General features: G+C 49.3%; 1 protein-coding gene across 2 annotated transcripts; it reads left to right on the top strand.

Annotated features, from left to right (window-relative positions):
• KLF11 (KLF transcription factor 11) lies at window positions 1–26633 on the top strand. 2 transcript variants are annotated; one of them, XM_073674167.1, is made up of 4 exons: window positions 1–118; window positions 17380–17640; window positions 19826–20792; window positions 21193–26633. In XM_073674167.1, the coding sequence occupies exons 2-4, from the start codon at window positions 17389–17391 to the stop codon at window positions 21489–21491; spliced, it is 1518 nt and encodes a 505-aa protein (XP_073530268.1). In that variant the 5' UTR covers window positions 1–118; window positions 17380–17388; the 3' UTR covers window positions 21492–26633. The 2 variants fall into 2 exon arrangements, with proteins under 2 accessions (XP_073530268.1, XP_073530267.1); XM_073674166.1 differs by lacking the exon at window positions 1–118 and adding an exon at window positions 4060–4391.
• Window positions 26634–27711: the final 1078 nt, after the last annotated feature.

Below are 27711 nucleotides of genomic sequence, written 5' to 3'. Positions count from 1 at the left end.
GCAGGGGATTCCATGTCCTCTGGCCAGAGAAGCCCGGAGGCTCAGTCACAAGCAAGGGACCAGCACCGCCATCGTGAAGCGGAGGCTAACGGAAGGCCCCAAGTCACCGGCCATATGGGTGAGCACCACACGGTATACTCAGGGACGTGGGCTACTTCTACCCGCATAGAGCAAGGTAGCCAGGAAAGAGTGCAGACAGTCGGGGAGGCCTACAACTCCACCTGGCCAGGGGAGATCCTGCTAGCTCTCAGACTGACCAGGCCCCTACTGCTAACCAGTACTCCCGGGAGGGTCTGCTTTATACCATCAGTAAAGACCCTGAACTGCACCACACGTCTCTGTGTTTCATCGCCGCACCATTACTACTGGGACGCTCACACCATCACTCCCATCATCCACATTAGCTGCCCTGAGGCAATACTTCTCCCGTGGGGAGTTATCCCATACTCGGCTGCGCAAATAACATCAGCCTCAGCGGTCGGCAGCGCAGCGGCGGTCCCCACTGACCGCAATCCACGGGTGGCGTAGTCGGACATTGTTATTACTTAAGACTGCCACTGGTTTGACCGCCCTGGGCATGGACCGGGTCACCGCCACACTGAGACTACAACCCCCAGCGATTCGGCTCCGGGTATCCCCCTGAACAGCACAGGCCCAGGGGGCGCGTCACTATTATCACCGCTGCACACACACTCTGCAGGCGCTATTATCACTGCCGCACACACACTCTGCAGGCGCTATTATCACTGCCGCACACACACTCTGCAGGCGCTATTATCACTGCCGCACACACACTCTGCAGACGCTATTATCACCGCCGCACACACACTCTGCAGGCGCTATTATCACCGCCGCACACACTCTCTGCAGGCGCTATTATCACTGCCGCACACACACTCTGCAGGCGCTATTATCACTGCCGCACACACTCTGCAGGCGCTATTATCACTGCCGCACACACACTCTACAGGCGCTATTATCACTGCCGCATACACACTCTGCAGGCGCTATTATCACTGCCGCACACACACTCTGCAGGCGCTATTATCACTGCCGCACACACACTCTGCAGGCGCTATTATCTCTGCCGCACACTCTCTGCAGGCGCTATTATCACTGCCGCACACACACTCAGCATGCGCTATTATCTCTGCCGCACACACTCTGCAGACGCTATTATCACTGCCGCACACTCTCAGCAGGCGCTATTATCTCTGCCGCACACACTCTGCAGACGCTATTATCTCTGCCGCACACACGCTCTGCAGGCGCTATTATCACTGCCGCACACACTCTCAGCAGGCGCTATTATCACTGCCGCACACACTCTGCAGACGCTATTATCTCTGCCGCACACACTCTGCAGGCGCTATTATCACTGCCGCACACACTCTGCAGACGCTATTATCTCTGCCGCACACACTCTGCAGGCGCTATTATCACTGCCGCACACACACTCTGCAGGCGCTATTATCACTGCCGCACACACTCTCTGCAGGCGCTATTATCTCTGCCGCACACACTCTGCAGACGCTATTATCTCTGCCGCACACACACTCTGCAGGCGCTATTATCACTGCCGCACACACACTCCGCAGGCGCTATTATCACTGCCGCACACACACTCTGCAGGCGCTATTATCACTGCCGCACACACTCTGCAGACGCTATTATCTCTGCCGCACACACTCTGCAGGCGCTATTATCACTGCCGCACACACTCTCAGCAGGCGCTATTATCACTGCCGCACACACACTCTGCAGGCGCTATTATCACTGCCGCACACACACTCTGCAGGCGCTATTATCACTGCCGCACACACTCTGCAGACGCTATTATCTCTGCCGCACACACTCTGCAGGCGCTATTATCACTGCCGCACACTCTCTGCAGACGCTATTATCTCTGCCGCACACACACTCTGCAGACGCTATTATCACTGCCGCACACACTCTGCAGACGCTATTATCACTGCCGCACACACACTCTGCAGGTGCTATTATCACTGCCGCACACACTCTGCAGACGCTATTATCACTGCCGCACACACACTCTGCAGGCGCTATTATCTCTGCCGCACACACTCTCTGCAGGCGCTATTATCACTGCCGCACACACACTCTGCAGGCGCTATTATCTCTGCCGCACACACACTCTGCAGGCGCTATTATCACTGCCGCACACACTCTGCAGGCGCTATTATCACTGCCGCACACACACTCTGCAGGCGCTATTATCTCTGCCGCACACACTCTCTGCAGACGCTATTATCACTGCCGCACACACACTCTGCAGGTGCTATTATCACTGCCGCACACACTCTGCAGACGCTATTATCACTGCCGCACACACACTCTGCAGGTGCTATTATCACTGCCGCACACACTCTGCAGACGCTATTATCACTGCCGCACACACACTCTGCAGGCGCTATTATCTCTGCCGCACACACTCTCTGCAGGCGCTATTATCACTGCCGCACACACACTCTGCAGGCGCTATTATCTCTGCCGCACACACACTCTGCAGGCGCTATTATCACTGCCGCACACACTCTGCAGGCGCTATTATCACTGCCGCACACACACTCTGCAGGCGCTATTATCTCTGCCGCACACACACTCTGCAGGCGCTATTATCACTGCCGCACACACTCTGCAGGCGCTATTATCACTGCCGCACACACACTCTGCAGGCGCTATTATCTCTGCCGCACACACTCTCTGCAGGCGCTATTATCACTGCCGCACACACACTCTGCAGACGCTATTATCACTGCCGCACACACACTCTGCAGGCGCTATTATCACCGCCGCACACACACTCTGCAGGCGCTATTATCACTGCCGCACACACACTCTGCAGGCGCTATTATCACAGCCGCACACACACTCTGCAGACGCTATTATCACTGCCGCACACACACTCTGCAGGCGCTATTATCTCTGCCGCACACACACTCTGCAGGCGCTATTATCACTGCCGCACACACACTCTGCAGGCGCTATTATCACTGCCGCACACACACTCTGCAGGCGCTATTATCACTGCCGCACACACACTCTGCAGGCGCTATTATCACCGCCGCACACACTCTCTGCAGACGCTATTATCACCGCCGCACACACACTCTGCAGGCGCTATTATCACTGCCGCACACACACTCTGCAGGCGCTATTATCTCTGCCGCACACACACTCTGCAGGCGCTATTATCACTGCCGCACACACACTCTGCAGGCGCTATTATCACTGCCGCACACACACTCTGCAGGCGCTATTATCACCGCCGCACACACTCTCTGCAGACGCTATTATCACCGCCGCACACACTCTCTGCAGACGCTATTATCACCGCCGCACACACACTCTGCAGACGCTATTATCACTGCCGCACACACACTCTGCAGGCGCTATTATCTCTGCCGCACACACACTCTGCAGGCGCTATTATCACTGCCGCACACACACTCTGCAGGCGCTATTATCACTGCCGCACACACTCTCTGCAGGCGCTATTATCACTGCCGCACACACACTCTGCAGGCGCTATTATCACTGCCGCGCACACACTCTCTGCAGGCGCTATTATCACTGCCGCACACACACTCTGCAGGCGCTATTATCACTGCCGCACACACTCTCTGCAGGCGCTATTATCACTGCCGCACACACTCTGCAGGCGCTATTATCACTGCCGCACACACACTCTGCAAGCGCTATTATCACTGCCGCACACACACTCTGCAGGCGCTATTATCACTGCCGCACACACTCTCTGCAGGCGCTATTATCACTGCCGCACACACTCTCTGCAGGCGTTATTATCACTGCCGCACACACACTCTCTGCAGGCGCTATTATCTCTGCCGCACACACTCTCTGCAGGCGCTATTATCACTGCCGCACACGTTATAACTCTATGTGGGCGGGGTCTGGGCGGGTCTCTGAGTGACAGCCGCCCTCTCCCTCTGGCTCCGCCCCCGCAGTCGCACGACCTTTCCCCTACTTTCCAGTTCTCTCACCCGGCACACTCAGCACGCACTCTACACGAGCTGATCACGCTCCCCGGCAGCTCTGCCATTGGCTGTTGAGCTATGGGAGCCGCGCTTCTGATTAGCTGCTGGCTCTTGCACCCGTGAGAGCGCTGTCCTCAGCTTGCCTTCCCCGCCCCCTGGTGGTTGTGTGCGTGCGCTGCACGCCGGCCCTCCCATGCAACATGACATCCCCAATGCAAAGAAGGCGAGCTTGTTATTGCTGATGAGCAGCCCAGGCTCAGGCAGGCGGCACCAGGACCTGCTGCTGCTGCACCTCCATCCTTTGTTACAGTGTACCAGCCGCTCATCATGCTGAATGTCAGCCCAGCAGACAAGCAGCAGCCATCGCCAGCTGTAAGTACCGCAGTGCTGTGTGAGCAGCGCCACTACTTGTAGATCTGCCGGTGCCACTCTGTATTGGCATCTGTATACGTGCACCCTGATGGATGGACAATGCCCATGTAGGAGGAGGTGATCGGATGTGTCCAGACATGTCTGTTATGGGCTGGGAATGGGGGTCAGACACCACCACACATCACACAATAGTCTGCCTGGGCTGGCATGGATGTCTGTGCCTGCACCTACTGTGGATGCGGCGAGCAGAGGGTTAATCTTGGGGTGCGGGTACAGTACAGTGGCAGGAACTGGGGCGTAGAAGCTGGGGTACAGGGGCTGGGATACAGTGGCTGGGGTGTAGAAGCTGGGGTACAGGGGCTGGGATACAGTGGCTGGGGTGTAGAAGCTGGGGTACAGTGGATGGGATGTAGAAGCTGGGGTGCAGGAGCTGGGGTACAGGAGCTGGGGTGCAGGAGCTGCGGTACAGTGGCTGGGGTGCAGGAGCTGGGGTACAGTGGCTGGGATGTAGAAGCTGGGGTACAGTGGCTGGGATGTAGAAGCTGGGGTACAGTGGCTGGGGTGCAGGAGCTGCGGTGCAGTGGCTGGGGTGCAGGAGCTGCGGTGCAGTGGCTGGGATGTAGAAGCTGGGGTACAGTGGCTGGGATGTAGAAGCTGGGGTACAGTGGCTGGGGTGCAGGAGCTGCGGTGCAGTGGCTGGGGTGCAGGAGCTGCGGTGCAGTGGCTGGGGTGCAGGAGCTGGGGTGTAGTCGCTGGGGTGCAGGAGCTGCGGTACAGTGGCTGGGGTACAGGAGCTGGGGTGCAGGAGCTGCGGTACAGTGGCTGGGGTGTAGTGGCTGGGGTGCAGGAGCTGGGGTACAGGAGCTGTGGTACAGTGGCTGGGGTGTAGTGGCTGGGGTGCAGGAGCTGGGGTACAGTGGCTGGGGTGCAGGAGCTGGGGTACAGTGGCTGGGGTGCAGGAGCTGCGGTACAGTGGCTGGGGTACAGTGGCTGGGGTGCAGGAGCTGCGGTACAGTGGCTGGGGTGCAGGAGCTGGGGTACAGTGGCTGGGGTGCAGGAGCTGGGGTACAGTGGCTGGGGTGCAGGAGCTGGGGTGCAGGAGCTGCGGTACAGTGGCTGGGGTACAGGAGCTGGGGTACAGTGGCTGGGGTGCAGGAGCTGGGGTACAGTGGCTGGGGTACAGTGGCTGGGGTGCAGGAGCTGGGGTACAGTGGCTGGGGTGCAGGAGCTGGGGTACAGTGGCTGGGGTGCAGGAGCTGGGGTTGTCCTGCCTGTGTTCTGCTTGCCACTATTTGCGGAGTTGTCTTGTTTGTACACCGCTGTGGTCTGTGTTGCTGCCACATGCTAATAATCTGATCGCACCCATTTTACACTGACACAATAGATGCATTTTCCTTCTGAGACTTTCGCATTTAACTCCTTGCATTCCACAACCGCCCCTGTTTTTCTTAGCTTGATTTTGAACCACACGCCGCCCCCTTGTTGCCCTCCTCCTCATTTCCTGGTCCTGCCCCCCTCACATGGCTATTTTAATGGATGACGTATTGGAAAGCTATATTTGGGTCCCCCTTGTAACGCCGCCCCCTTGGGAGGGTCTGGTGGAGAGGGGCAGAGTTTGGGATTAGTTTCCCACTTATCTCGGGTGGGGTCACTGCTTATTGTCTCCTGTAAGCCCCCCCCTCCTGAAAGTGGAAAACATCTCTGACCCCATAATGAGGAGGGGAGAGCTGAGGACTGGTGACAAGTCCCCGGGGGCGGTGTGTGGCGGCGGCACGACTCCCATTATCCGCCCGAATGTCAGCTCAGCGGGGCAGTGACCATTATCTGCAACAGTGCTCTGCAACCTGTGCCCCACTGGTGACACTACAACTCCCAGCATGCCCCCATAGATATCTGTGCCCCACTGGTGACACTACAACTCCCAGCATGCCCCCATAGATATCTGTGCCCCACTGGTGACACTACAACTCCCAGCATGCCCCCATAGATATCTGTGCCACACTGGTGACACTACAACTCCCAGCATGTCCCCATAGATATCTGTGCCCCTGATTTGGTGACACTACAATCTGTCTCTCTCTTCTCTTTCTGTCTCTCTCTTCTCTTTCTGTCTCTCTCTTCTCTTTCTGTCTCTCTCTTCTCTTTCTGTCTCTCTCTTCTCTTTCTGTCTCTCTCTTCTCTTTCTGTCTCTCTCTTCTCTTTCTGTCTCTCTCTTCTCTTTCTGTCTCTCTCTTCTCTTTCTGTCTCTCTCTTCTCTTTCTGTCTCTCTCTTCTCTTTCTGTCTCTCTCTTCTCTTTCTGTCTCTCTCTTCTCTTTCTGTCTCTCTCTTCTCTTTCTGTCTCTCTCTTCTCTTTCTGTCTCTCTCTTCTCTTTCTGTCTCTCTCTTCTCTTTCTGTCTCTCTCTTCTCTTTCTGTCTCTCTCTTCTCTTTCTGTCTCTCTCTTCTCTTTCTGTCTCTCTCTTCTCTTTCTGTCTCTCTCTTCTCTTTCTGTCTCTCTCTTCTCTTTCTGTCTCTCTCTTCTCTTTCTGTCTCTCTCTTCTCTTTCTGTCTCTCTCTTCTCTTTCTGTCTCTCTCTTCTTTCTCTCTTCTCTTTCTGTCTCTCTCTTCTCTTTCTGTCTCTCTCTTCTCTTTCTGTCTCTCTCTTCTCTTTCTGTCTCTCTCTTTCTGTCTCTCTCTTCTTTCTGTCTCTTCTCTTTCTGTCTCTTCTCTTTCTGTCTCTCTCTTCTCTTTCTGTCTCTCTCTTCTCTTTCTGTCTCTCTCTTCTCTTTCTGTCTCTCTCTTCTCTTTCTGTCTCTCTCTTCTCTTTCTGTCTCTCTCTTCTCTTTCTTTCTCTCTTCTCTTTCTTTCTCTCTCTTCTCTTTCTTTCTCTCTCTTCTCTTTCTTTCTCTCTCTTCTCTTTCTTTCTCTCTTTTCTTTCTTTCTCTCTTCTTTCTTTTTCTCTCTTCTCTTTCTTTCTCTCTTTTCTTTCTCTCTTCTCTTTCTTTCTCTCTTCTCTTTCGCTCTTCTCTTTCTTTCGCTCTTCTCTTTCTTTCGCTCTTCTCTTTCTTTCGCTCTTCTCTTTCTTTCGCTCTTCTCTTTCTTTCGCTCTTCTCTTTCTTTCGCTCTTCTCTTTCTTTCTCTCTTCTCTCTCTCTTCTCTCTTCTCTCTCTTCTCTCTCTCTTTCTCTTCTCTTTCTCTTCTCTTTCTCTTCTCTTTCTCTTCTCTTTCTCTTCTCTTTCTCTTCTCTTTCTCTTCTCTTTCTCTTCTCTTTCTCTTCTCTTTCTCTTCTCTTTCTCTTCTCTTTCTCTTCTCTTTCTCTTCTCTTTCTCTTCTCTTTCTCTTCTCTTTCTCTTCTCTTTCTCTTCTCTTTCTCTTCTCTTTCTCTCTAGCACAGCCTTGCATTCAGTCCCCAGTTTATGAATAGGCATAGACTTGGGGTGGGACAACGCCTGTTAGACCACAGGTTGGGACATATCCCTTTAAGTTTAACCCTTTGTGAACTGGTGACCCGCGGGTGACTAATCTCTGGGAGCTGAGCTCAGGGCAGGAAATTGACCCTAGCAGTTTAGCCTGGCTGCTCTGATGGAGGCTTCTTTACTTCCTCCCTAATTTTCCCACCCCCATCCTCTGCCCTCCCTTTGTGCTAACAGCTCTCATCATCTGTATGTGCTGATGTAGCAGAGCTCAGTTTGTTATCTGGGATCACATAGGGCTGTAGGTAAGCATTGTGTAACCTGATCGGGTGCGCACACTGTGCAGATCTGGTTCACCTCTGCTACATCTGTGACATATAGATCACTAGTTCTATACTATTATTTAATGCCACCCTGCTCTCGTGTGTCTTTCATCAGTAACACTCCTTTATTACTATAGATTGTGAGCTCCTCAGCCAATGCTTTTATTAATTTCTCATTACCTCTTTGACCCTCTACTGCTGTATAAACTACTACCCTCAGCATGCTCAATCAACCTGTGGTGACAGCGGCTGCTAGGAGTTGTAAATCCACAGCAGGTGGAGAGCTACAAGTTGCAGACCAGCTCCGCAAATATTAATGGCAGATGTGATGGAGAATATTTTACGTTCCTGTAGATCTTTAAAGATGTAAACAGAGGTGTTCTGCGAGTCAGCGCTGCGCCCTGTGTTCTGCGGGTTAGCGCTGCGCCCTGTGTTCTGCGGGTTAGCGCTGCGCTCTGTGCTCTGCGGGTCAGCCCTGCGCTCTGCGGGTCAGCGCTGCGCCCTGCGCTCTGCGGGTCAGCTCTGAGCTCTGCGGGTCAGCGCTGCGCCCTGTGCTCTGCGGGTCAGCGCTGCGCCCTGTGCTCTGCGGGTCAGCGCTGCGCCCTGTGCTCTGCGGGTCAGCGCTGCGCCCTGAGCTCTGCGGGTCAGCGCTGTGCTCTGCGGGTCAGCGCTGCGCCCTGAGCTCTGCGGGTCAGCGCTGTGCCCTGCGGGTCAGCGCTGCGCCCTGTGCTCTGCGGGTCAGCGCTGTGCTCTGCGGGTCAGCGCTGTGCTCTGCGGCTCAGCGCTGCGCCCTGTGTTCTGCGGGTTAGCGCTGCGCCCTGTGTTCTGCGGGTCAGCGCTGCTCCCTGTGTTCTGCGGGTCAGCGCTGCTCCCTGTGTTCTGCGGGTCAGCGCTGCTCCCTGTGTTCTGCGGGTCAGCGCTGCTTGCTCCCTGTGTTCTGCGGGTCAGCGCTGCTTGCTCCCTGTGTTCTGCGGGTCAGCGCTGCTTGCTCCCTGTGTTCTGCGGGTCAGCGCTGCTTGCTCCCTGTGTTCTGCGGGTCAGCGCTGCTTGCTCCCTGTGTTCTGCGGGTCAGCGCTGCTTGCTCCCTGTGTTCTGCGGGTCAGCGCTGCTTGCTCCCTGTGTTCTGCGGGTCAGCGCTGCTTGCTCCCTGTGTTCTGCGGGTCAGCGCTGCTTGCTCCCTGTGTTCTGCGGGTCAGCGCTGCTTGCTCCCTGTGTTCTGCGGGTCAGCGCTGCTTGCTCCCTGTGTTCTGCGGGTCAGCGCTGCTTGCTCCCTGTGTTCTGCGGGTCAGCGCTGCTTGCTCCCTGTGTTCTGCGGGTCAGCGCTGCTTGCTCCCTGTGTTCTGCGGGTCAGCGCTGCTTGCTCCCTGTGTTCTGCGGGTCAGCGCTGCTTGCTCCCTGTGTTCTGCGGGTCAGCGCTGCTTGCTCCCTGTGTTCTGCGGGTCAGCGCTGCTTGCTCCCTGTGTTCTGCGGGTCAGCGCTGCTTGCTCCCTGTGTTCTGCGGGTCAGCGCTGCTTGCTCCCTGTGTTCTGCGGGTCAGCGCTGCTTGCTCCCTGTGTTCTGCGGGTCAGCGCTGCTTGCTCCCTGTGTTCTGCGGGTCAGCGCTGCTTGCTCCCTGTGTTCTGCGGGTCAGCGCTGCTTGCTCCCTGTGTTCTGCGGGTCAGCGCTGCTTGCTCCCTGTGTTCTGCGGGTCAGCGCTGCTTGCTCCCTGTGCTCTGCGGGTCAGCGCTGCGCTCTGCGGGTCAGCGCTGCGCCCTGCGCTCTGCGGGTCAGCTCTGTGCTCTGCGGGTCAGCGCTGCGCTCTGCGGGTCAGCGCTGCGCCCTGTGCTCTGCGGGTCAGCGCTGCGCCCTGAGCTCTGCGGGTCAGCGCTGTGCTCTGCGGGTCAGCGCTGCGCCCTGAGCTCTGCGGGTCAGCGCTGTGCTCTGCGGGTCAGCGCTGCGCCCTGAGCTCTGCGGGTCAGCGCTGTGCTCTGCGGGTCAGCGCTGCGCCCTGTGCTCTGCGGGTCAGCGCTGTGCTCTGCGGGTCAGCGCTGCGCCCTGTGCTCTGCGGGTCAGCGCTGTGCTCTGCGGGTCAGCGCTGCGCCCTGTGCTCTGCGGGTCAGCGCTGCGCCCTGTGCTCTGCGGGTCAGCGCTGCGCCCTGTGCTCTGCGGGTCAGCGCTGCGCCCTGTGCTCTGCGGGTCAGCGCTGCGCCCTGTGCTCTGCGGGTCAGCGCTGCGCTCTGTCAGCTGTCTCGGATGCAGTTCGCTCACCATATTGATGCAGGTTATCTGAGGACGCGGGGAAGTGCGCGACTCGCATACGTAAGAGGCAGCACTGAGCTCTGTCCTACCATGGATTTCTGGAATAATAGTATATGGGGCATAGTTTAGGTTTTTCTCACTGTTTTGTTTGTTTTTGTCTTGCTAATTGATATAATATGGGCAGCACGGTGGCTCAGTGGTTAGCAGTCACTTTGCAGCCTTGAGTACAAATCCCATCTGCAAGGAGTTTGTATCTTCTCCCCGTGTTTGCGTGGGTTTCCTCCGGGTTCTTCGGTTTCCTCCCACATTCCAAAGACATACTGTTAGGGAATCTAGATTGTGAGCCCCAATGGGGACAGTGATGATAATGCCTGTAAAGCTCTGCGGAATTAAAGGGGCTATGTAAGCAAAGCATAATCAAAGTAATATATATATGGCCGTATTATACATATAGCGTAGGTAGATGACTTTAAATGTTCAATATGTAATTGCGATTGAAGGACCAATACACACCTCCGACTGCTAAATGCACTGACTGTATTAGGGTCTGTCATGTTGGGGGGAGGGCATCACTGCCTTTAATTTTTGCTTTTCCGTTCCTCTAAGGCAGGGGTCTCAAACTCGGCTGGGTATATGGGCCGCACATGGAAAAAATTTTAATTTGGGGGGCCGCATTCTTTGTTCAATGTGACATTTTTAGTGATACCATTTTTTTTTTGTGTACACCTTTTGAACATTTTTGCAGTGTTTATTTTTTTATGGCTTGGGTCGTTATGGATGTGGCGATAATAAATGTGCACTTTTTTGTGTTTACTTTAGTTTACATATAAAACAGCATTTTTAGTGCCCAATATTTTTTCATGCTTTATTTTATTTTTTATTTTTTTTACAATTTTATTTCCCCCAATTGGCCACATACAGTAATATTGTCTTACAATTAGCATCATATAGTAATAATGGAAAACATCTTGTAGTAATGTTCCCCATCCAAGTCCCCATCTTGTACTAATGTGCCCCATCCAGGTCCCCATCCTGTGGCTATGTGCCCCATCCAGGTCCCCATCCTGTGGCAACGTTCCCCATCCTGGCGCCCATCTTGTACTAATGTGCCTCATCCAGGTCCCCATCTTGGGGCTATGTGCCCCATCCAGGTCCCCATCCTGTGGCAATGTTCCCCATCCAGGTCCCCATCTTGTGGCTCTGGTCCCCATCTTGTGGCTCTGTGCCCCATCCAGGTCCCCATTATGTGCCCCATCCAGGTCCACATCTTGAGGCTATGTGCCCCATCCAGGTCCACATCTTGAGGCTCTGTGCCCCATCCAGGTCCACATCCTGTGGCTATGTGCCCCATCCAGGTCCCCATCTTGTGGCTCTGGTCCCCATCTTGTGGCTCTGTGCCCCATCCAGGTCCCCATTATGTGCCCCATCCAGGTCCACATCTTGAGGCTATGTGCCCCATCCAGGTCCACATCTTGAGGCTCTGTGCCCCATCCAGGTCCCCATCCTGTGGCTATGTGCCCCATCCAGGTCCCCTCTTGTGGCTATGTGCCCCATCCAGGTCCCCTCTTGTGGCTATGTGCCCCATCCAGGTCCCCTCTTGTGGCTATGTGCCCCATCCAGGTCCCCTCTTGTGGCTATGTGCCCCATCCAGGTCCCCTCTTGTGGCTATGTGCCCCATCCAGGTCCACATCTTGAGGCTCTGTGCCCCATCCAGGTCCCCATCCTGTGGCTATGTGCCCCATCCAGGTCCCCTCTTGTGGCTATGTGCCCCATCCAGGTCCCCTCTTGTGGCTATGTGCCCCATCCAGGTCCCCTCTTGTGGCTATGTGCCCCATCCAGGTCCCCTCTTGTGGCTATGTGCCCCATCCAGGTCCCCTCTTGTGGCTATGTGCCCCATCCAGGTCCCCTCTTGTGGCTATGTGCCCCATCCAGGTCCCCTCTTGTGGCTATGTGCCCCATCCAGGTCCCCTCTTGTGGCTATGTGCCCCATCCAGGTCCCCTCTTGTGGCTGTGTGCCCCATCCAGGTCCCCTCTTGTGGCTATGTGCCCCATCCAGGTCCCCTCTTGTGGCTATGTGCCCCATCCAGGTCCCCTCTTGTGGCTATGTGCCCCATCCAGGTCCCCTCTTGTGGCTCTGTGCCCCATCCAGGTCCCCTCTTGTGGCTCTGTGCCCCATCCAGGTCCCCTCTTGTGGCTCTGTGCCCCATCCAGGTTCCCATCCTGTGGCTATGTGCCCCATCCAGGTCCCCTCTTGTGGCTATGTGCCCCATCCAGGTCCCCTCTTGTGGCTATGTGCCCCATCCTGGTCCCCATGTTGTGGCTCTGTGCCCCCTGTGCTGTTCTTCACACACATAAAATAGAAAAAAAAAAAAGATGATTCTCACCTGTCCTCCGTTCCCTCGGCGTCCTTCCTGCAGATGTGGCCCGCAGGCACCACAGAGTCCGACCCCTTGACGATCCCGACCTGGTCCAGGAGGAGCCGCCGACAGCAGCGCTGCATTGCCGCACAGAGACTGTCTCCCAGCACAGCATTTTCAATGTCAGCCGCCGGCCAATCAGAGGCCAGCAGCTGACATCTGCATATGGCAATGACGTCATACTCGCTGCGCCGACACGCAGATATCAGCTGCTGGCCTCTGATTGGTCAGCGGCTGGCATTGGAAATACAGTGCTGGGAAACAGTCTCTGTGCGGCAATTCAGCGCTGCTGTCGGCGGCTCCTCCTGGACCAGGTCGGGATCGTCAAGGGGTCTGTGCCTGCGGGCCGCATAAAGCAGCCTCAGGGGCCGCATGCGGCCCGTGGGCCGCGTGTTTGAGACCCCTGCTCTAAGGGAATACAAATATGGACATAATGGCAAAGCTATTAATATATATCAATAGGAAGATAGATGGGTAATATATGGAGAGACATACAGATAATTAAAGAGGAATTGTTATTTTTATTTCATAAGTACATATGAAAATAAGCAACTTTGTAGTTAATCTTATGAGAAATCTGCTTCTTTCGTCTCCTGTACTGATCTCTCAATTTACAGGTAAAATCTGTATTTAATGAAGACAGAATTTCCCATTACGGAGATAGGAGATGACAGTTGGTGCTTTTAAATTACTATGAAGGGGGAGGAGCTAGCGGAACACACAGACATTCTACTGCAAGTTCTCCTGAAAAGGACAGTTACAGTTCTGCATAGAACTCTATGAGCACTAACTGTCATCTTCTATCTCAGTAATGGGAAAGTCTGTATTCACTGAAGACAGCTTTTACTTGAGAATTAGAGATAGATAATAGAAATGGATAGATAAAAATTAGAGGGGTGGAGATATATACACTTTGTGTGTGTTAAATATATTAGGTGGAAAGATTTATCCGTATATAGCTATGAGACAGGTAGATAGAAAATTATTTTAAATACCATAGAGACAACTAGAAGTGAGAAAACTCATAATGACACATTTTCTGTCCTGCAGGCTTGGTCCATAGCTGCATGCGCTGACTGTACAGAACATGAGTGGGTATTGTCATCCTCTGTGTGGGTGTGTAGTGACCCGGGTGATGTCATGTTATAAATAGATCATAAATGATTTATATCTCTATGAAAGTACTCATTTACAGAAATGACCTAATTATACATGCACATTTACTTTTATGATGATTATTAGTAACAGCAACTACTTCTGCACTGGCTGCAGTGATCTATTATAACATGTCATCCAGAGCAATGCTGAGCCCATGTAATCTCCCTTAACCAGTTCAGTACTGGACCATTTAACCCCCATCCTGACCAGACACATTTTCAGGTTTTATCACACATGCAGTTTAAAGAGTTGCACTTTTTTTTATTGCTTTTTATTCAGATATTCAAATAAGCTTTGCGGGTTTTTTTGTGATACGCGGCACCTAATTTTTTCTTCTTTTTTTTTTTTATGTGGGTGGGAAAATAAAGAAAAATCTTTTTTTCATAATCTTTCTGTAATAATTATTTTTATACATCAGACACTTTTTTTTTGCAATGGGGGTGGGGCTTGTAACAGCCAATTATATTGGTAGCGGCTTTCCCCTGTTCTTGATCTTAGCTTTTAATTTGACATATTTTGCCCACCATAAATACATAAAAGACCCGGGGAGCAATTCAATATATATACATTGAAATATATATATATATATCGGTAATCATATTTTTTTTATGTATTTGTGTGTGTTATATAGATATGGTATCAACTACCATTCAAAAGTTTGGGGTCACCCAGACAATTTTGTGTTTTCCATGAAAACTCATACTTTTATTTATCAAATGAGTTGCAAAATGAATAGAAAATATAGTCCAGACATTGACAAGGTTAGAAATAATGATTTTTATTAGAAAGAATAATTTTCTCCTTCAGACTTTGCTTTCGTCACAGAATGCTCCCTTTGCAGCAATTCCAGCATTGCCGACCTTTGGCATTCTAGCTGTTAATTTGCTGAGGTAATCTTGAGAAATTTCCCCCCATGCTTCCTGAAGCCCCTCCCACAAGTTGGATTGGCTTGGTGGGCACTTTTTGCGTACCATATGGTCAAGCTGCTCCCACAACAGCTCAATGGGTTTGAGATCTGGTGACTGCGTTTGCCACTCCATTACAGATAGAGAATCAGCTGCCTGCTTCTTCCCTAAATAGTTCATGCATAATTTGGAGGTGTGCTTTGGGTCATTGTCCTGTTGTAGGATGAAATTGGCTCCAATCAAGCGCTGTCCACAGGGTATGGCATGGCGTTGCAAAATGGAGTGATAGCCTTCCTTGTTCAAAATCCCATTTACCTTGTACAAATCTCCCACTTTACCATCACCAAAGCAACCCCAGACCATCACATTACCTCCACCATGCTTGACCGATGGCGTCAGGCACTCTTCCAGCATATTTTCAGTTGTTCTCTGGAGTTGCCTCTTCACTGTAGACATTGACACTGGCGTTTTGCTTGTACTATTTAATGAAGCTGCCAGTTGAGAAGCTGTGAGGCGTAGATTTCTCAAACTAGAGACTCTAATGTACTTGTCTTGTTGCTCAGTTTTGCAGCGGGGCCTCCTACTTCTCTTTCTACTCTGGTTAGAGCCTGTTTGTGCTCTCCTCTGAAGGGAGTAGTACAACACCGTTGTAGGAAATCTTCAGTTTCTTGGCAATCTCTCGCATGGAATAGCCTTCATTTCTAAGAACAAAATAGACTGTCGAGTTTCACATGAAAGTTCTCTCTTTCTGGCCATTTTGAGAGTTTCATAGAACAAACAAATGTAATGCTCCAGATTCTCAACTAGCTCAAAGGAAGGTCAATTTTATAGCTTCTCAAATCAGCCAAACCGTTTTCAGCTGTGCTAACATACTTGTGCAAGGGTTTTCTAGGGTTTTCTAAACATCCATTAGCCTTCTTAGGCTATGTGCCCACGATGCAGAAATGCTCTGGATTGTTCCTGAGCTTTTCTGCATCTCCCTGGCAGAAATAAACGCATGCGGATTGTACATGCATTTTTCCAGCCAGGGACAAGCGGAAGCGAAGCATTTTTCACATGCGTTTCCACATGCGGGTTGTCAAGCGCTTTACAAGCGATTTTAGGATCACTTGGAAAGTGCTTGACAACTTGGTCACACTATATAAATCCATGCAACCGGTATGGATTTATATAGTGTGACCGAAAGAATGGTAAAAAATAAATATTATACTTACCTTCTGATGGCCCCCGGAGTCCTTGTCCTGGCTTGCTGCCCGCTCGCGGTAGACTAAAAGGACCTGCCATGACGTCATTTAGTCATGTGACGGGTCACGCGACCCCCGATGTCAGCGGTTGCGTGGCCCGTCACATGACTAAATGACATCACCGCAGGTCCTTTTAGTCTATCGCGAGCTGCCGGCAAGCCAGGACAAGGACACCGGGGGCCATCAGAAGGTAAGTATAATGTATATTTTTTATTTTATTCATTTTTATTTATTTTTTTACAGGTTCTATGGTACCCGGGTCTGGAGGAGAGTCTCCTGTCCTCCACACCCGGGTACCATCCGCACATTGAACCGCATGTTATCCGCATGTACAGATGCAGTGATGCAGAATACATGCGTTCCAATGCAAGTCAATGGCGGCGAAAATGCCGCGATTCCGCAAAATAATTGGTAGTGCTGTAGATTTTTCCGCAATGATAATCTGCAACCGAAATTTCCGCAGCATGTGCACAGCACATGCGGATTATCATTGAGGAACATGGCAGACCTTCTACCAAGCGTTTTTTAAGCGTTTCTGCAGCGGAATTGCCGCTGCGGAAACGCTTAAAAAACGCATAGTGGGCACACAGCCTTACACAGTTAGCAAACACAATGTACCATTAAAACACTGGAGTGGTGGTTGTTGGAAATGGGCCTCTATACACCTATGTAGATATTGCAATAAAAACAAGACGTTTGCAGCTAGAATTGTTAATGTGGTAAATGACTATGTATAGAGTGTATTTCTGATTCATTTAATGTTAGCTTCATTGAAAAAAATGTGCTTTTCTTTAAAAAATAATGAAATTTCTAAATGACCCCAAACTTTTGAACGGTAGTGTGTATATTTTTTAAACTGATTTCAGCCTCTTGACTGGGTCTCTTAGGACCCAGCCAGTCCTGCTCCCTCCCTGCACCCAGAAATCACTTCTTCAGCGCTGTGTATGCAACGATTGGGAAGGCAAAGATGGTAATAAACCGTCTCAGCCTTTTCTGTGGGGAGTCTGGCCGTGTCTGACAGCCAGCTCCCCACTCCCGCTGCTGTAGGATCTTGTGCAGCTGCCATACTATGCATATGTATATTGCGGACCACCCGGACATTTAAATCTCTTGGTGGTCCAGAAGTGATTATCTGATTTTTTTATTTATTTATTTTTTTCTTACATTTTCCCCTGGGTTTGTGTAAAATTTCTTGGGTGTAGCAATGGTTTATAAAACCACCAAGATGCCAACCTGATTGTAAGATGTTGTCAGTCCTGTGTCCTTGGGTGTGTTCTATAATAATGATGCCATGTTTTTTTTGGACCATAGGTTGACTTCATGGACATCTGTGAGTCCATACTGGAAAGGAAGAGACATGACAGTGAACGGTCGTCCTGCAGCACCTTGGAGCAGAATGACTTTGAAGCTGTGGAGGCTTTGGTCTGTATGAGCTCCTGGGGTCAACGAAGCCAGAAAGGCGACACGCTGAAGATGCGACCGCTGACTCCGGCCTCCGATTCTTCTGATTTCATTTTGCATTGTGAATCGCCTCTATCCATGACGAGAGATTTCCACTCTTTAGCCACATTGGTAAGAATTTGACACCTAGTGTGGTTCTGCTATGTTTGCGGGGGTTTCATCTGGGTACGTCCCACACGCCAAAGACATACTGATGGGGAATTTAGATTGTGAGCCCCAATGGGGACAGTGATGATAATATCTATAAAGCGCTGTGGAATATGTGGCGCTATATAAGCAAAGCGTAATAAAGTGGTTGCTATGGGCAACAAAGACAACAGGTTTTACCTTTAGACTGTTTTTATAACTGTTCCTCTGACTTTCTTGCCCATGACAACCAATCAGAGCTCAGCTGTCATTTCTTACACTACTCTGGGAAAATAGAAGCAGAGTCCTGATTGGTTGATAGGGGCAACTATGACAATTTAACTGTTAGATATGTTTTGATAAATGAGGTCTAAGGTAGATTTATTGAAGGGGTATTCCCATCTCAGAGATTCCATCCCAATATCCAGTAGGTGTAATAATATTAGCAGATATCTACAATTAAAAATCTCCTGATTTGCTATGTCGCTTACCCCATGTGCAGGGCACTGCAGTAGCTTAGGTATCCATGGTTACGACCACTCAAAGTATTAGTTAGTTATTAGTGGTCGTAACCATGGAAACCTAAGGTACTGCAGTGCCCTGCACATGGGGTAAGCGACAAAATCCAGTGGGTGCAACAGGGCCCTGTCAGATTTATGTCAGAACTTGATGTACATTTTGGTGGAAATGCGTACATCTTGGGTTTATGATTCTCGGTCAACCCAATTTCAATGTTTTTTACTTAATGAGACACTACAAGGCCTCTAGATGTGGATCCGCACATTTGCCATCATTAGAGATGGCAGGAGCTATTGTTTATGGAGACTGTTCACCATAGTAACCTCCCTGATGATATAAAGCCCCCCGGGCATTGTATAACTGCGCTATTTGAGGCTTGCGCACCCTTTTTTCCCCCGCTGGCAGAGCCTGCAGTTATTTTGACCATGGTTGATAACATTTATTATATTCTGGGCTCCCTACTCTTTTGTGATGACACTAATGCAATAATTTTAGGCCCGGAAAAATGCTACGAGCCAGGAAGTCAATGGGCCTAGGAAATCGCTATTTATATTAATGTCTATGAAAGTTTTTGCTGATGGCCATTAAAAATTCCACATGGGCTCCTCGGGGGTATGCCTGGCTCCAGAAGTTTAGAACAAAAAAGTTTAGCTTCAAAAGTTTAGCTGAATGCCCATGAATACTGATATAAACCTAAACTGCAAAGACCCATAGTAAGGAGGTTCTCCAGGCTTATGGTGTCCTCAGCTTAGGTCATGAATGTCAGATTGGTAGGGGTCTTACACCCGACATCCCCAACTTCATTCACATACAACCAGTGGTTGTATATGAATGGAGCCAGAACAGCATAGCTCTGTACATTGTGTAGTGGTCGCTGCCGAGGTACTGCAGATCAGCTCCTATGCTCTTCAGTAGGAGTTGATCTGCAGTGTCTGAGAACGGCCACTACATAATTTTTTTTTTCAATTGATAGAGATGTATCATGGCTGAATTTTTGCGGCATATGCTGTATTTTATATCATTACTATTTTGGGGTCCATATACAACTTTCTGATCTCTTATTATTCCATTTTTCTTGAATAAAAAACAACTATTCTGCCAATTCGATGTATTTTTGATTTGGTGTTCACGGTAATGGATTTCTTTACATTCCGAGAAATAATATGTTAACATTTTTAGATTTTTCCTTTCTACGTTTTTTTATTTTGAATGGTATTTGAAGCTGCGATCACTTTATCTCTTTTTATGTTTCACCTCAATACTGTAAAGTTACCTCTCTCCTATGAAGATCAGCCACAATCTGAAATACCTAGGTTTACAAACATGGAGGCCATAAGCTCCCGGCAATCATGCTGTACATAAGCGTCAGGAAGAACACTTGACCCCCTCCAATTCAAACTTCTTAGATTTTGCTTCAGCGGCATCTAAGAGGTTAATATAAGCCTGAATGACCCCTTTAAGCCGCCTGTTCATTTTACATTGAGTTGTAGAGCTAAAGTTACTCTGCAGATGCCTGCTAGGACTATGGCTCCAGCTAACACACCTTCTAAATTAGTACTAGTAATGGAAATGTCTTTGTAATTTTTGTTGCAGTTCAACAGTTTCCAAAAATGTGCCTAAATGCTGACCTCGCTCTTGTTTTTTTTTGCAGTGCATGACCCCTCCACACAGTCCAGAATTTGCTGAACCATGCACTACACTCCCTCCCATCTCCCAAGTGACGTATTCCAAACCGGTGACCGTAATGGCCAACAATTCCCATTGTTTGGTGTCCTCCTCAGCCGTGTCCAAGTCATTCGCTCAAGGTATCCACAGCCTGCAGTCTACTCAAGAGTTGGCCGTTTCTACAAAGTCTCAGCCTTGCCGGGCAATGGTCACAAGCGTCATTCGACATACGGCCGACACCTCTGCCTTTCATCGAGTTCCCCAATTTGTCGTAGGGGGAAGCATACTGGCTGATGGAAACTTATCCCATAAGATGTGTGAAGTCAAACATTCCAAGCTCACCAAAGAGACTCATGCCCATGAAAATGGGTCACAACGTTCCTCACCTCTGCACCTTCCTCCACAGACTGATATGCCCTGTGCAAACGCAGAGATGGGCAGCCAGAAAGTAGCCAATGCTCCGACAGACACGCCGATGAAATGTGAAAATGAACACTTAATTGAGACCAACCCCATGGCTCCTGTCCCCATTCCGAGCCCCCCTGTCCTTTGCCAGATGATTCCAGTTGCTGCACAAGCTGGTGTTCTCTCCGCTTTCATAAAGCCTTCTCCACAACCAATGTGCAATACCGTCAAGCCAATCCTACCCCAAACCACACCGCTTGCACAGCCAGTCCTTATGGGCACGCCTATATCTCAGGGGACCGTAATGTTCGTCCTTCCCCAAGCACCTGTTGCACAGCCACCTCCCCAATGTTCACAGACTCTAATGACAGTCGGGAGCACAAAGTTACTTCCCCTCGCCCCAGCCCCTGTGTTTATAACTTCCGGCCAGTGCAGCCCCCCACAATTGGACTTTTCCCGGAGACGCAACTATGTGTGCAGTTTCACTGGCTGTAAAAAGACTTATTTTAAAAGTTCACATCTTAAAGCACACCTTCGAACCCACACAGGTGAGCCGCGTACTTCCTTCATGACTATGCCAGGACTCGTAGGCCCTGATTTATTAAATCTGTCGTTTCGTATGCCTCTCCTAATGAGGGTTATGAAGGAATAAGATGCGACAGATTCAGTAAGAGGTTCATCTTATCAGTGATGTGTTCCTCGCCAGAAATGTTATTCCAGTCCAGGACTGGAGTAACAAATCTGGTGAATGCAGTGCTGCCACTTTTGATCATTTTGATGGATGTCCTACTGAGACTTCTGCCCAGTTCCTTCCATTTTAGTTGAGCTGCCCAAAACTGTCATGAAAATACCACAAGTCACAATAATATTTTATAGCTTTTTCTAAAAACGTTTTTTGGGACGACCAAATATTTTTTCGTTAACTAATTCATGTCTTTTAACTTGCAGGCGAAAAACCTTTCAGCTGTAATTGGGAAGGATGTGATAAAAAATTTGCCAGATCAGATGAACTTTCCCGACACCGTCGTACACACACAGGGGAAAAGAAGTTTGCCTGCCCCGTGTGCGATCGCCGGTTCATGCGCAGCGATCACCTGACCAAGCACGCCCGGCGGCACATGACGGCCAAGAAGGTGCCAACTTGGCAGGCAGAGGTCGGAAGGTTAAACAGAATAACGACGTCAGATCAATCAAGGTGCACAGCGCCCCCGCTAGGCATGCTTGTCTCCATGTCTGCGCCAGTGTAAAAGGGACGGATCAAGCTGTCAAATTCCACCTTTTTACCTTTTAAGCACCGGAGACTGGACACACAAAAAAAAATCCTCACTTCTCGGTTGACTTTACCTTGTCAGATCCTTGTTGCAGTTTTCCTTTGAAGTAAATTCACTTTCCACGTGATTCGAGTTTTTATCAATCTTCGTTCCCAGCCTTTTATAGGAAAATAAATCCTGATATTGTGGCAATAAGCACGTTATGCATCTGTGTATGATTCTGAGAAGACCACAATTTTTGGAAAAAAATATATACATTTATTTTTTTTTTTTACGTTTTTTAAGCTTTTTCCGGCTGTGATTGATTTTGCCATATAGGATGTACACAATTTTGTGGTCGATTTCTTATTAGTATAAGACATGTTTGATACAACCGATCCCCGCGTCGCTTTCACTGCTTGGTATATCATAGCGTGTGATTTATTTATTTTTTTTTTTATGTAATGTCTGGACAACCTAAAAATTCCTCTTTTTTTTTTTTTTAATCAGTCTGTTGTTTACAGTTGCACTGTAGTTGGCATTCAGCATTGCCATTTCCATTTAGAGGTGTGATTATGCTTAAAAGGGTTCTCCGGTGCTGCCCACTTCCCCATCGGGAGGCGAGCAGCAGAGACGGCGGTGCATGGGAAGATGCCTGCCAGGACGCTGTCACGATAGGATATATGCAAATATTTCCAATGTGCAGAGGGTGAGTGCATGATACTTGTCAATTGTACAAGCGTCCTGGCAGGCACACTGTCATCAGGGAGCATCCCCTCCCAATGCGGAAGTATGAGTCGCACTTGGAGACCCCCTTTAAGAGGGAATTGACCATTTTTTTTATCCACATAAAAAAACACCCTAATCCTGTTGTGTCAAGGTGAACTTCAGTATCGCCTGGGCGGCCCATGGGTCAGCGGTGCACCTTCAGCACTTAGTGGCGGAATCGTGGGCGGCCCATGGATCGGCGGTGCACCTTCAGCACTTAGTTGCGGAATCCTGGGTGGCCCATGGATCAGCATTGCACCTTCAGCACATAGTGGCGGAATCGTGGGCGGCCCACGGATCAGCAGTGCACCTTCAGCACACAGTGGTGGAATCCTTGGCAGCCCACGGATCGGCGGTGCACCTTCAGCACATAGTGGCAGAATCGTGGTCGGCCCATGGATCGGCGGTGCACCTTCAGCACATAGTGGCGGAATCCTGGGCGGCCCATGGATGGGCGGTGCACCTTCAGCACATAGTGGCGGAATCCTGGGCGGCCCATGGATCGGCGGTGCACCTTCAGCACACAGTGGTGGAATCCTTGGCGGCCCACGGATCGGCGGTGCACCTTCAGCACATAGTGGCGGAATCCTGGGCGGCCCATGGATCGGCGGTGCACCTTCAGCACATAGTGGCGGAATCCTGGGCGGCTCACGGATCGGCGGTGCACCTTCAGCACATAGTGGCGAAATCCTGGGCAGCCCACGGATCGGCGGTGCACCTTCAGCACATAGTGGCGGAATTCTGGGCGGCCCACGGATTGGCGGTGCACCTTCAGCACATAGTGGCGGAATCCTGGGCGGCCCATGGATCGGCGGTGCACCTTCAGCACATAGTGGCGGAATCCTGGGCGGCCCATGGATCGGCGGTGCACCTTCAGCACACAGTGGTGGAATCCTTGGCGGCCCACGGATCGGCGGTGCACCTTCAGCACATAGTGGCGGAATCCTGGGCGGCCCATGGATCGGCGGTGCACCTTCAGCACATAGTGGCGGAATCCTGGGCGGCCCACGGATCGGCGGTGCACCTTCAGCACATAGTGGCGAAATCCTGGGCAGCCCACGGATCGGCGGTGCACCTTCAGCACATAGTGGCGGAATTCTGGGCGGCCCACGGATTGGCGGTGCACCTTCAGCACATAGTGGCGGAATCCTGGGCGGCCCATGGATCGGCGGTGCACCTTCAGCACACAGTGGTGGAATCCTTGGCGGCCCACGGATCGGCGGTGCACCTTCAGCACATAGTGGCGGAATCCTGGGCGGCCCATGGATCGGCGGTGCACCTTCAGCACATAGTGGCGGAATCCTGGGCGGCCCACGGATCGGCGGTGCACCTTCAGCACATAGTGGCGGAATCCTGGGCAGCCCACGGATCGGCGGTGCACCTTCAGCACATAGTGGCGGAATTCTGGGCGGCCCACGGATTGGCGGTGCACCTTCAGCACATAGTGGCGGAATCCTGAGCTGCCCATGGATCGGCGGTGCACTTTTAGCACCTTATGGCGGCAGCCGCGTGCCTCCTCAGCACCGTCTTTTTTTGCACAGGTGGTTCTGCTGTATGTGCAAAAAAATTAAAACTGGGAAACGGCCACTCGGTCGCTGCTAATTCATGGGTAATAGGGAGTTTGATTGCGTACGTCTGTACACAACAGTTTATGGCTTTTTTTTTTTTTTTTTAAATAAAAATTTGCCCAAAAAGTGGCCCAATGCATCTCTTGCAGTGAGTTCATCATTGTGTAGACTCAGCCAGTTTACCTAAAGGAATTATCCTTTCTTGGAGGGGAGGGGGGAAATATGGACAGGAAGTATTGTCATAGGGACATTCCTGTAAATATATCATATGAGCCCTCTGAAAGTTTACTTTGTAATGCCATTTTAAGGGGCAGTGATCAAGAATAGTGGATTAGAAGTCGCCTGTGTGTGTGGTCAGTCCCAAAATGGACAATCCCTTTAAGAATGCTTCTTATTAATTACGTGAAGGAATCTTCTGGTTTTAATGGATGTCATTCATTTTCACTTGATGGGTTTAGTAGTGAGTATCGTCCCCTTTGTACAAATAGACTACAGCCCATATAGGGGGCACGTGGGAACGAGCTCCAGCCGTCAGACGTAGCCATTGTCTATAGACCCCCACCTGCATGTTTATCAAAGGGAATTTGATACTTTGCATCTATTATATCTATTGCACTATACATTGTATGTTATTATATTATTATTATTATTTTTTTTTTAGCATTTTAATGTTTGATCTCAAGGCTGGAGAGAGGAGTGACTATCTCACCATATAGAAATGTAATGGATAGGTTTAACTAGGTAAGGCGTGGTCCGGCTTCTCTTCCAGTATCTCCTCCGACGTATACCTAATGGTAGGAGATTAAAGTTGTATGAACACGGTAGAGAAACGTTATCCACTTGTATATATGGACCGCGCTGGAAAACTGCATTCTTCATATTGACAGTCGTCTATCCACATCGATATTGTGACTGCTTGTCCTCTGAGGCCCCCTGGTGGTACAATGTGTGAAGTGACACAGCCATCTTTCCACAGTCTTGCCCTTCTGGGTTCACTCAGTATTATTACCTCATACACTGATTATTATTATTTTTTATTATCTCAGATATTTTGTTTTTTTTTTCTCGTAATCTATTTTTACTTTGTGTTTCTTGTACCTCATTCAGCCGCATAGATTATTCAACTTCCCTTTTGGTTTTAGTTGGATAAGTACAGATCTACTGAATATTTTGCTTCAGTTCCTTACTATAATAGCGATATTTTTTTTTTCAGCTTTTTTTATCCCCAAAAGTTGATCCAAGTTAGATCTTCACCTTTAAAAAAAGACCCATCACCGCTCCCGACATGTCTGTTTTAATACTTGGATTACTCGTGATATAATAGTTCTGGAGTATCTTTTCTCAGCACTGTGCATTAAGCAGATCCTCTGTTACTCCTCCTGGAAATATAATGCCATTGTCCTTTTCAACAGTCTAATACTTTCAGCCCTGATTGGACAGTGTAGAAACTGGCTTCTTGGATACTAACGCCCAGTTGCCAATTTACTTATACATTTACAGGAGGAGTAACAGAGTATAATAGTTGCATAACTTTAATAAAACTGTCCTATGTCTCAAATTCTTTCCATTCTTGGAGCGCAAACATTGCTAGAAACTGAAACCTGACCTTTTTGAGAAATGAACGTTGAGCACGTATGCAGCTCTTCTGCAAAACTATGCGCCTCTATGCAATCTATCAGGACTTTGTTTCATTTGCCTCCCTTTTATAATGATCACCAGCAAAAATAGAAACTCGTGATCACAGGATCAGATGACACGTGATTCTTTTGTAGTATGCAGTCATAGCGACCCATAGATCTGCACAGGAGCTGTATACACAAATTGTTAGGATATCATTTTTTTTGCAGAATTGCTGGGACCTGCACTGATATGCAGAACGGGGCATTTTTAGGATGGAAAGGCAGCGTTCGACCACTGCACTATTCATTCCCTACGGGGCTGTTGTAAGAAGCCGAGCGCAGCAACAGTCAGTCCCATAGGAAATGAATGGAGAGGCAGTGGGTTAAGCGCACCGCTGCTTCTAAAAATGCCTCATTGGATGGATCCAAACAATCTGTAATCTTTTGGATCGGTGATAACTTCTTTCCACCAGACAATCCCTTTTAATACCATTTTTAAAAAAAAAAAAGGTAACACATGGCATCCTACTTGCGCTATTTTAATAGAAAAAATATATAATTTTTCAGTTTTATAATTTTGTGAATTTTATATATATATATATTTTTTTTTTATGAAGCAGTTTTATATATTTTTTGCACCCATGTGGCCCACGAGGTGTGTATGGGGATTGTAACATCATCTTCCGGATATACACTTTATGTCCGGGCCAATTCCCACTAGATATTATGGGATGAGGTTTTTTTTTTGCTGCTAATGCTACTGAAAATACTTTGGAAAAAGTTATTACAGATTATGGATCTTTTTCTTTTTAAATAAAAAAAGAAACCCATTGCTGAGCCCATATTCGTAAAAGTGAGGGGTGAGGCACAGAACTCCTCATACCTCAGTGATATTGTTGCAGGCTACACGATGGCGCCCCCTACAGCTGCAGACTCAGGAAGCCACACTTCTTCTTCACTCCCCTGTTCACACAGAGTTTTGGTGACGTGCTGCGGTAATCTCAGCGTCCGTGTGTAGCATGCTTAGAAATGCGATGTTTGCTGGCTATTCTGATTTCCTTTTTTTTTGTTTAGTATTTCAGAACTTTGTTTTTAACAAAAAATTAAATCCGTTTGTTTCATAGAAATGTAACATTGTCACATTTTTTTAAGAATCATAAAAATGTTATTTGTTTGCATAGCGACTGGTGTCGATTTTCCTTATTATTCATGCGCCAACATATTCCACAGGACTGTACACAAACCGTAAAAGTTGGAGCTCTCTCCTTTTTTTCTAGTGGAGCTTACAATCCACTTTTCATATCTGGGTACGTTCACACATGACAAAATCAGTGCAGATGGCTGCAGCTTATTACTGTAGCTGCAAAGTGGGTGAGACATGAACAACTCTCCTATACGCTCCCAAAAATTTAGTTTAATTTAAAGGGAATCTGTCATCAGGAATTCACCCCCAAACTATATTACATGCCCATGTAGCTCTTTCAAAGACAAGTCCAACAATACCTTCACATGGACAGTCCCTTCCTCCATTACTGAGAAATCAGCTTTTGAACTGATATGCAAATAAGGCTGAAGAGCTATGGTAGATCTGAAGCTTCTGTCACTCCAGCTCTGTTCCCTGCCTCTATGCTGTGTGACTTCACAGTTGTAAATACATTTTATTTTGTGTTCCTTTGAATTGATAGGAATGACAGATTGTCAGACTGTGTTTATATGCAGGTGACATTCACACTTGTACCCAGGCTATATAGTGAATTCAGAATGACAATGATGAAAAACATCTGAGGTTTCACAATGGCCCCCGCCACAGAGACGTGCAACACAATACTATGATCTGACTAGTAATACTCCATAAAATCACAGGAAAATGAGTAAATTCCAATGAATGTAGAGAAAAAATGCAATTTCAGTCATCACCTGTTTATGACATTGAATGCGCATGGGTCATTCTGTTCATTATTAGTGATAAGCGAGCACTAAAATGCTTGGGTGCTCGATGCTCGGGTTGAGCAAATTGGAATACTCGGGTGCTCGACCCGAGCAACGCGCCCAATGTAAGTATGGGAAACTCGAGTATTTTTCAGGCGGCTCCCCTCGGCGGTCTGCAGAGGGCCTAAAAATTGCCCAAATCGCTGGGAACAGTGGTCAAATGACACGGGAACAGCATGGGGAAGACCCCTGGAAGCATCTCTGACTCCCAGGTCACTGCTGTCAACAACGTTGTCAGAGTATTACGCCACTTTGACGGATTCACAATAAAAC

Source organism: Phyllobates terribilis, unplaced genomic scaffold (genome assembly GCF_046119375.1).
Source record: "Phyllobates terribilis strain yellow unplaced genomic scaffold, ASM4611937v1 Scaffold_3__8_contigs__length_932513732, whole genome shotgun sequence".
Classification (NCBI taxonomy): domain Eukaryota; kingdom Metazoa; phylum Chordata; class Amphibia; order Anura; family Dendrobatidae; genus Phyllobates; species Phyllobates terribilis.
Note: the sequence above shows the minus strand (reverse complement) of the source record. Positions and strands in the feature narration are given on the sequence as shown.

Excerpts from the sequence above, each read along its gene's own strand:
- KLF11 (XM_073674166.1), top strand. The coding sequence starts at position 4,347 with ATGCTGAATGTCAGCCCAGCAGACAAGCAGCAGCCATCGCCAGCT. Across the intron at positions 4,392-17,379 it reads AGCAGCAGCCATCGCCAGCT|GTTGACTTCATGGACATCTG; the intron begins GTAAGTACCGCA and ends TTTGGACCATAG. Across the intron at positions 17,641-19,825 it reads TCCACTCTTTAGCCACATTG|TGCATGACCCCTCCACACAG; the intron begins GTAAGAATTTGA and ends TTTTTTTTGCAG.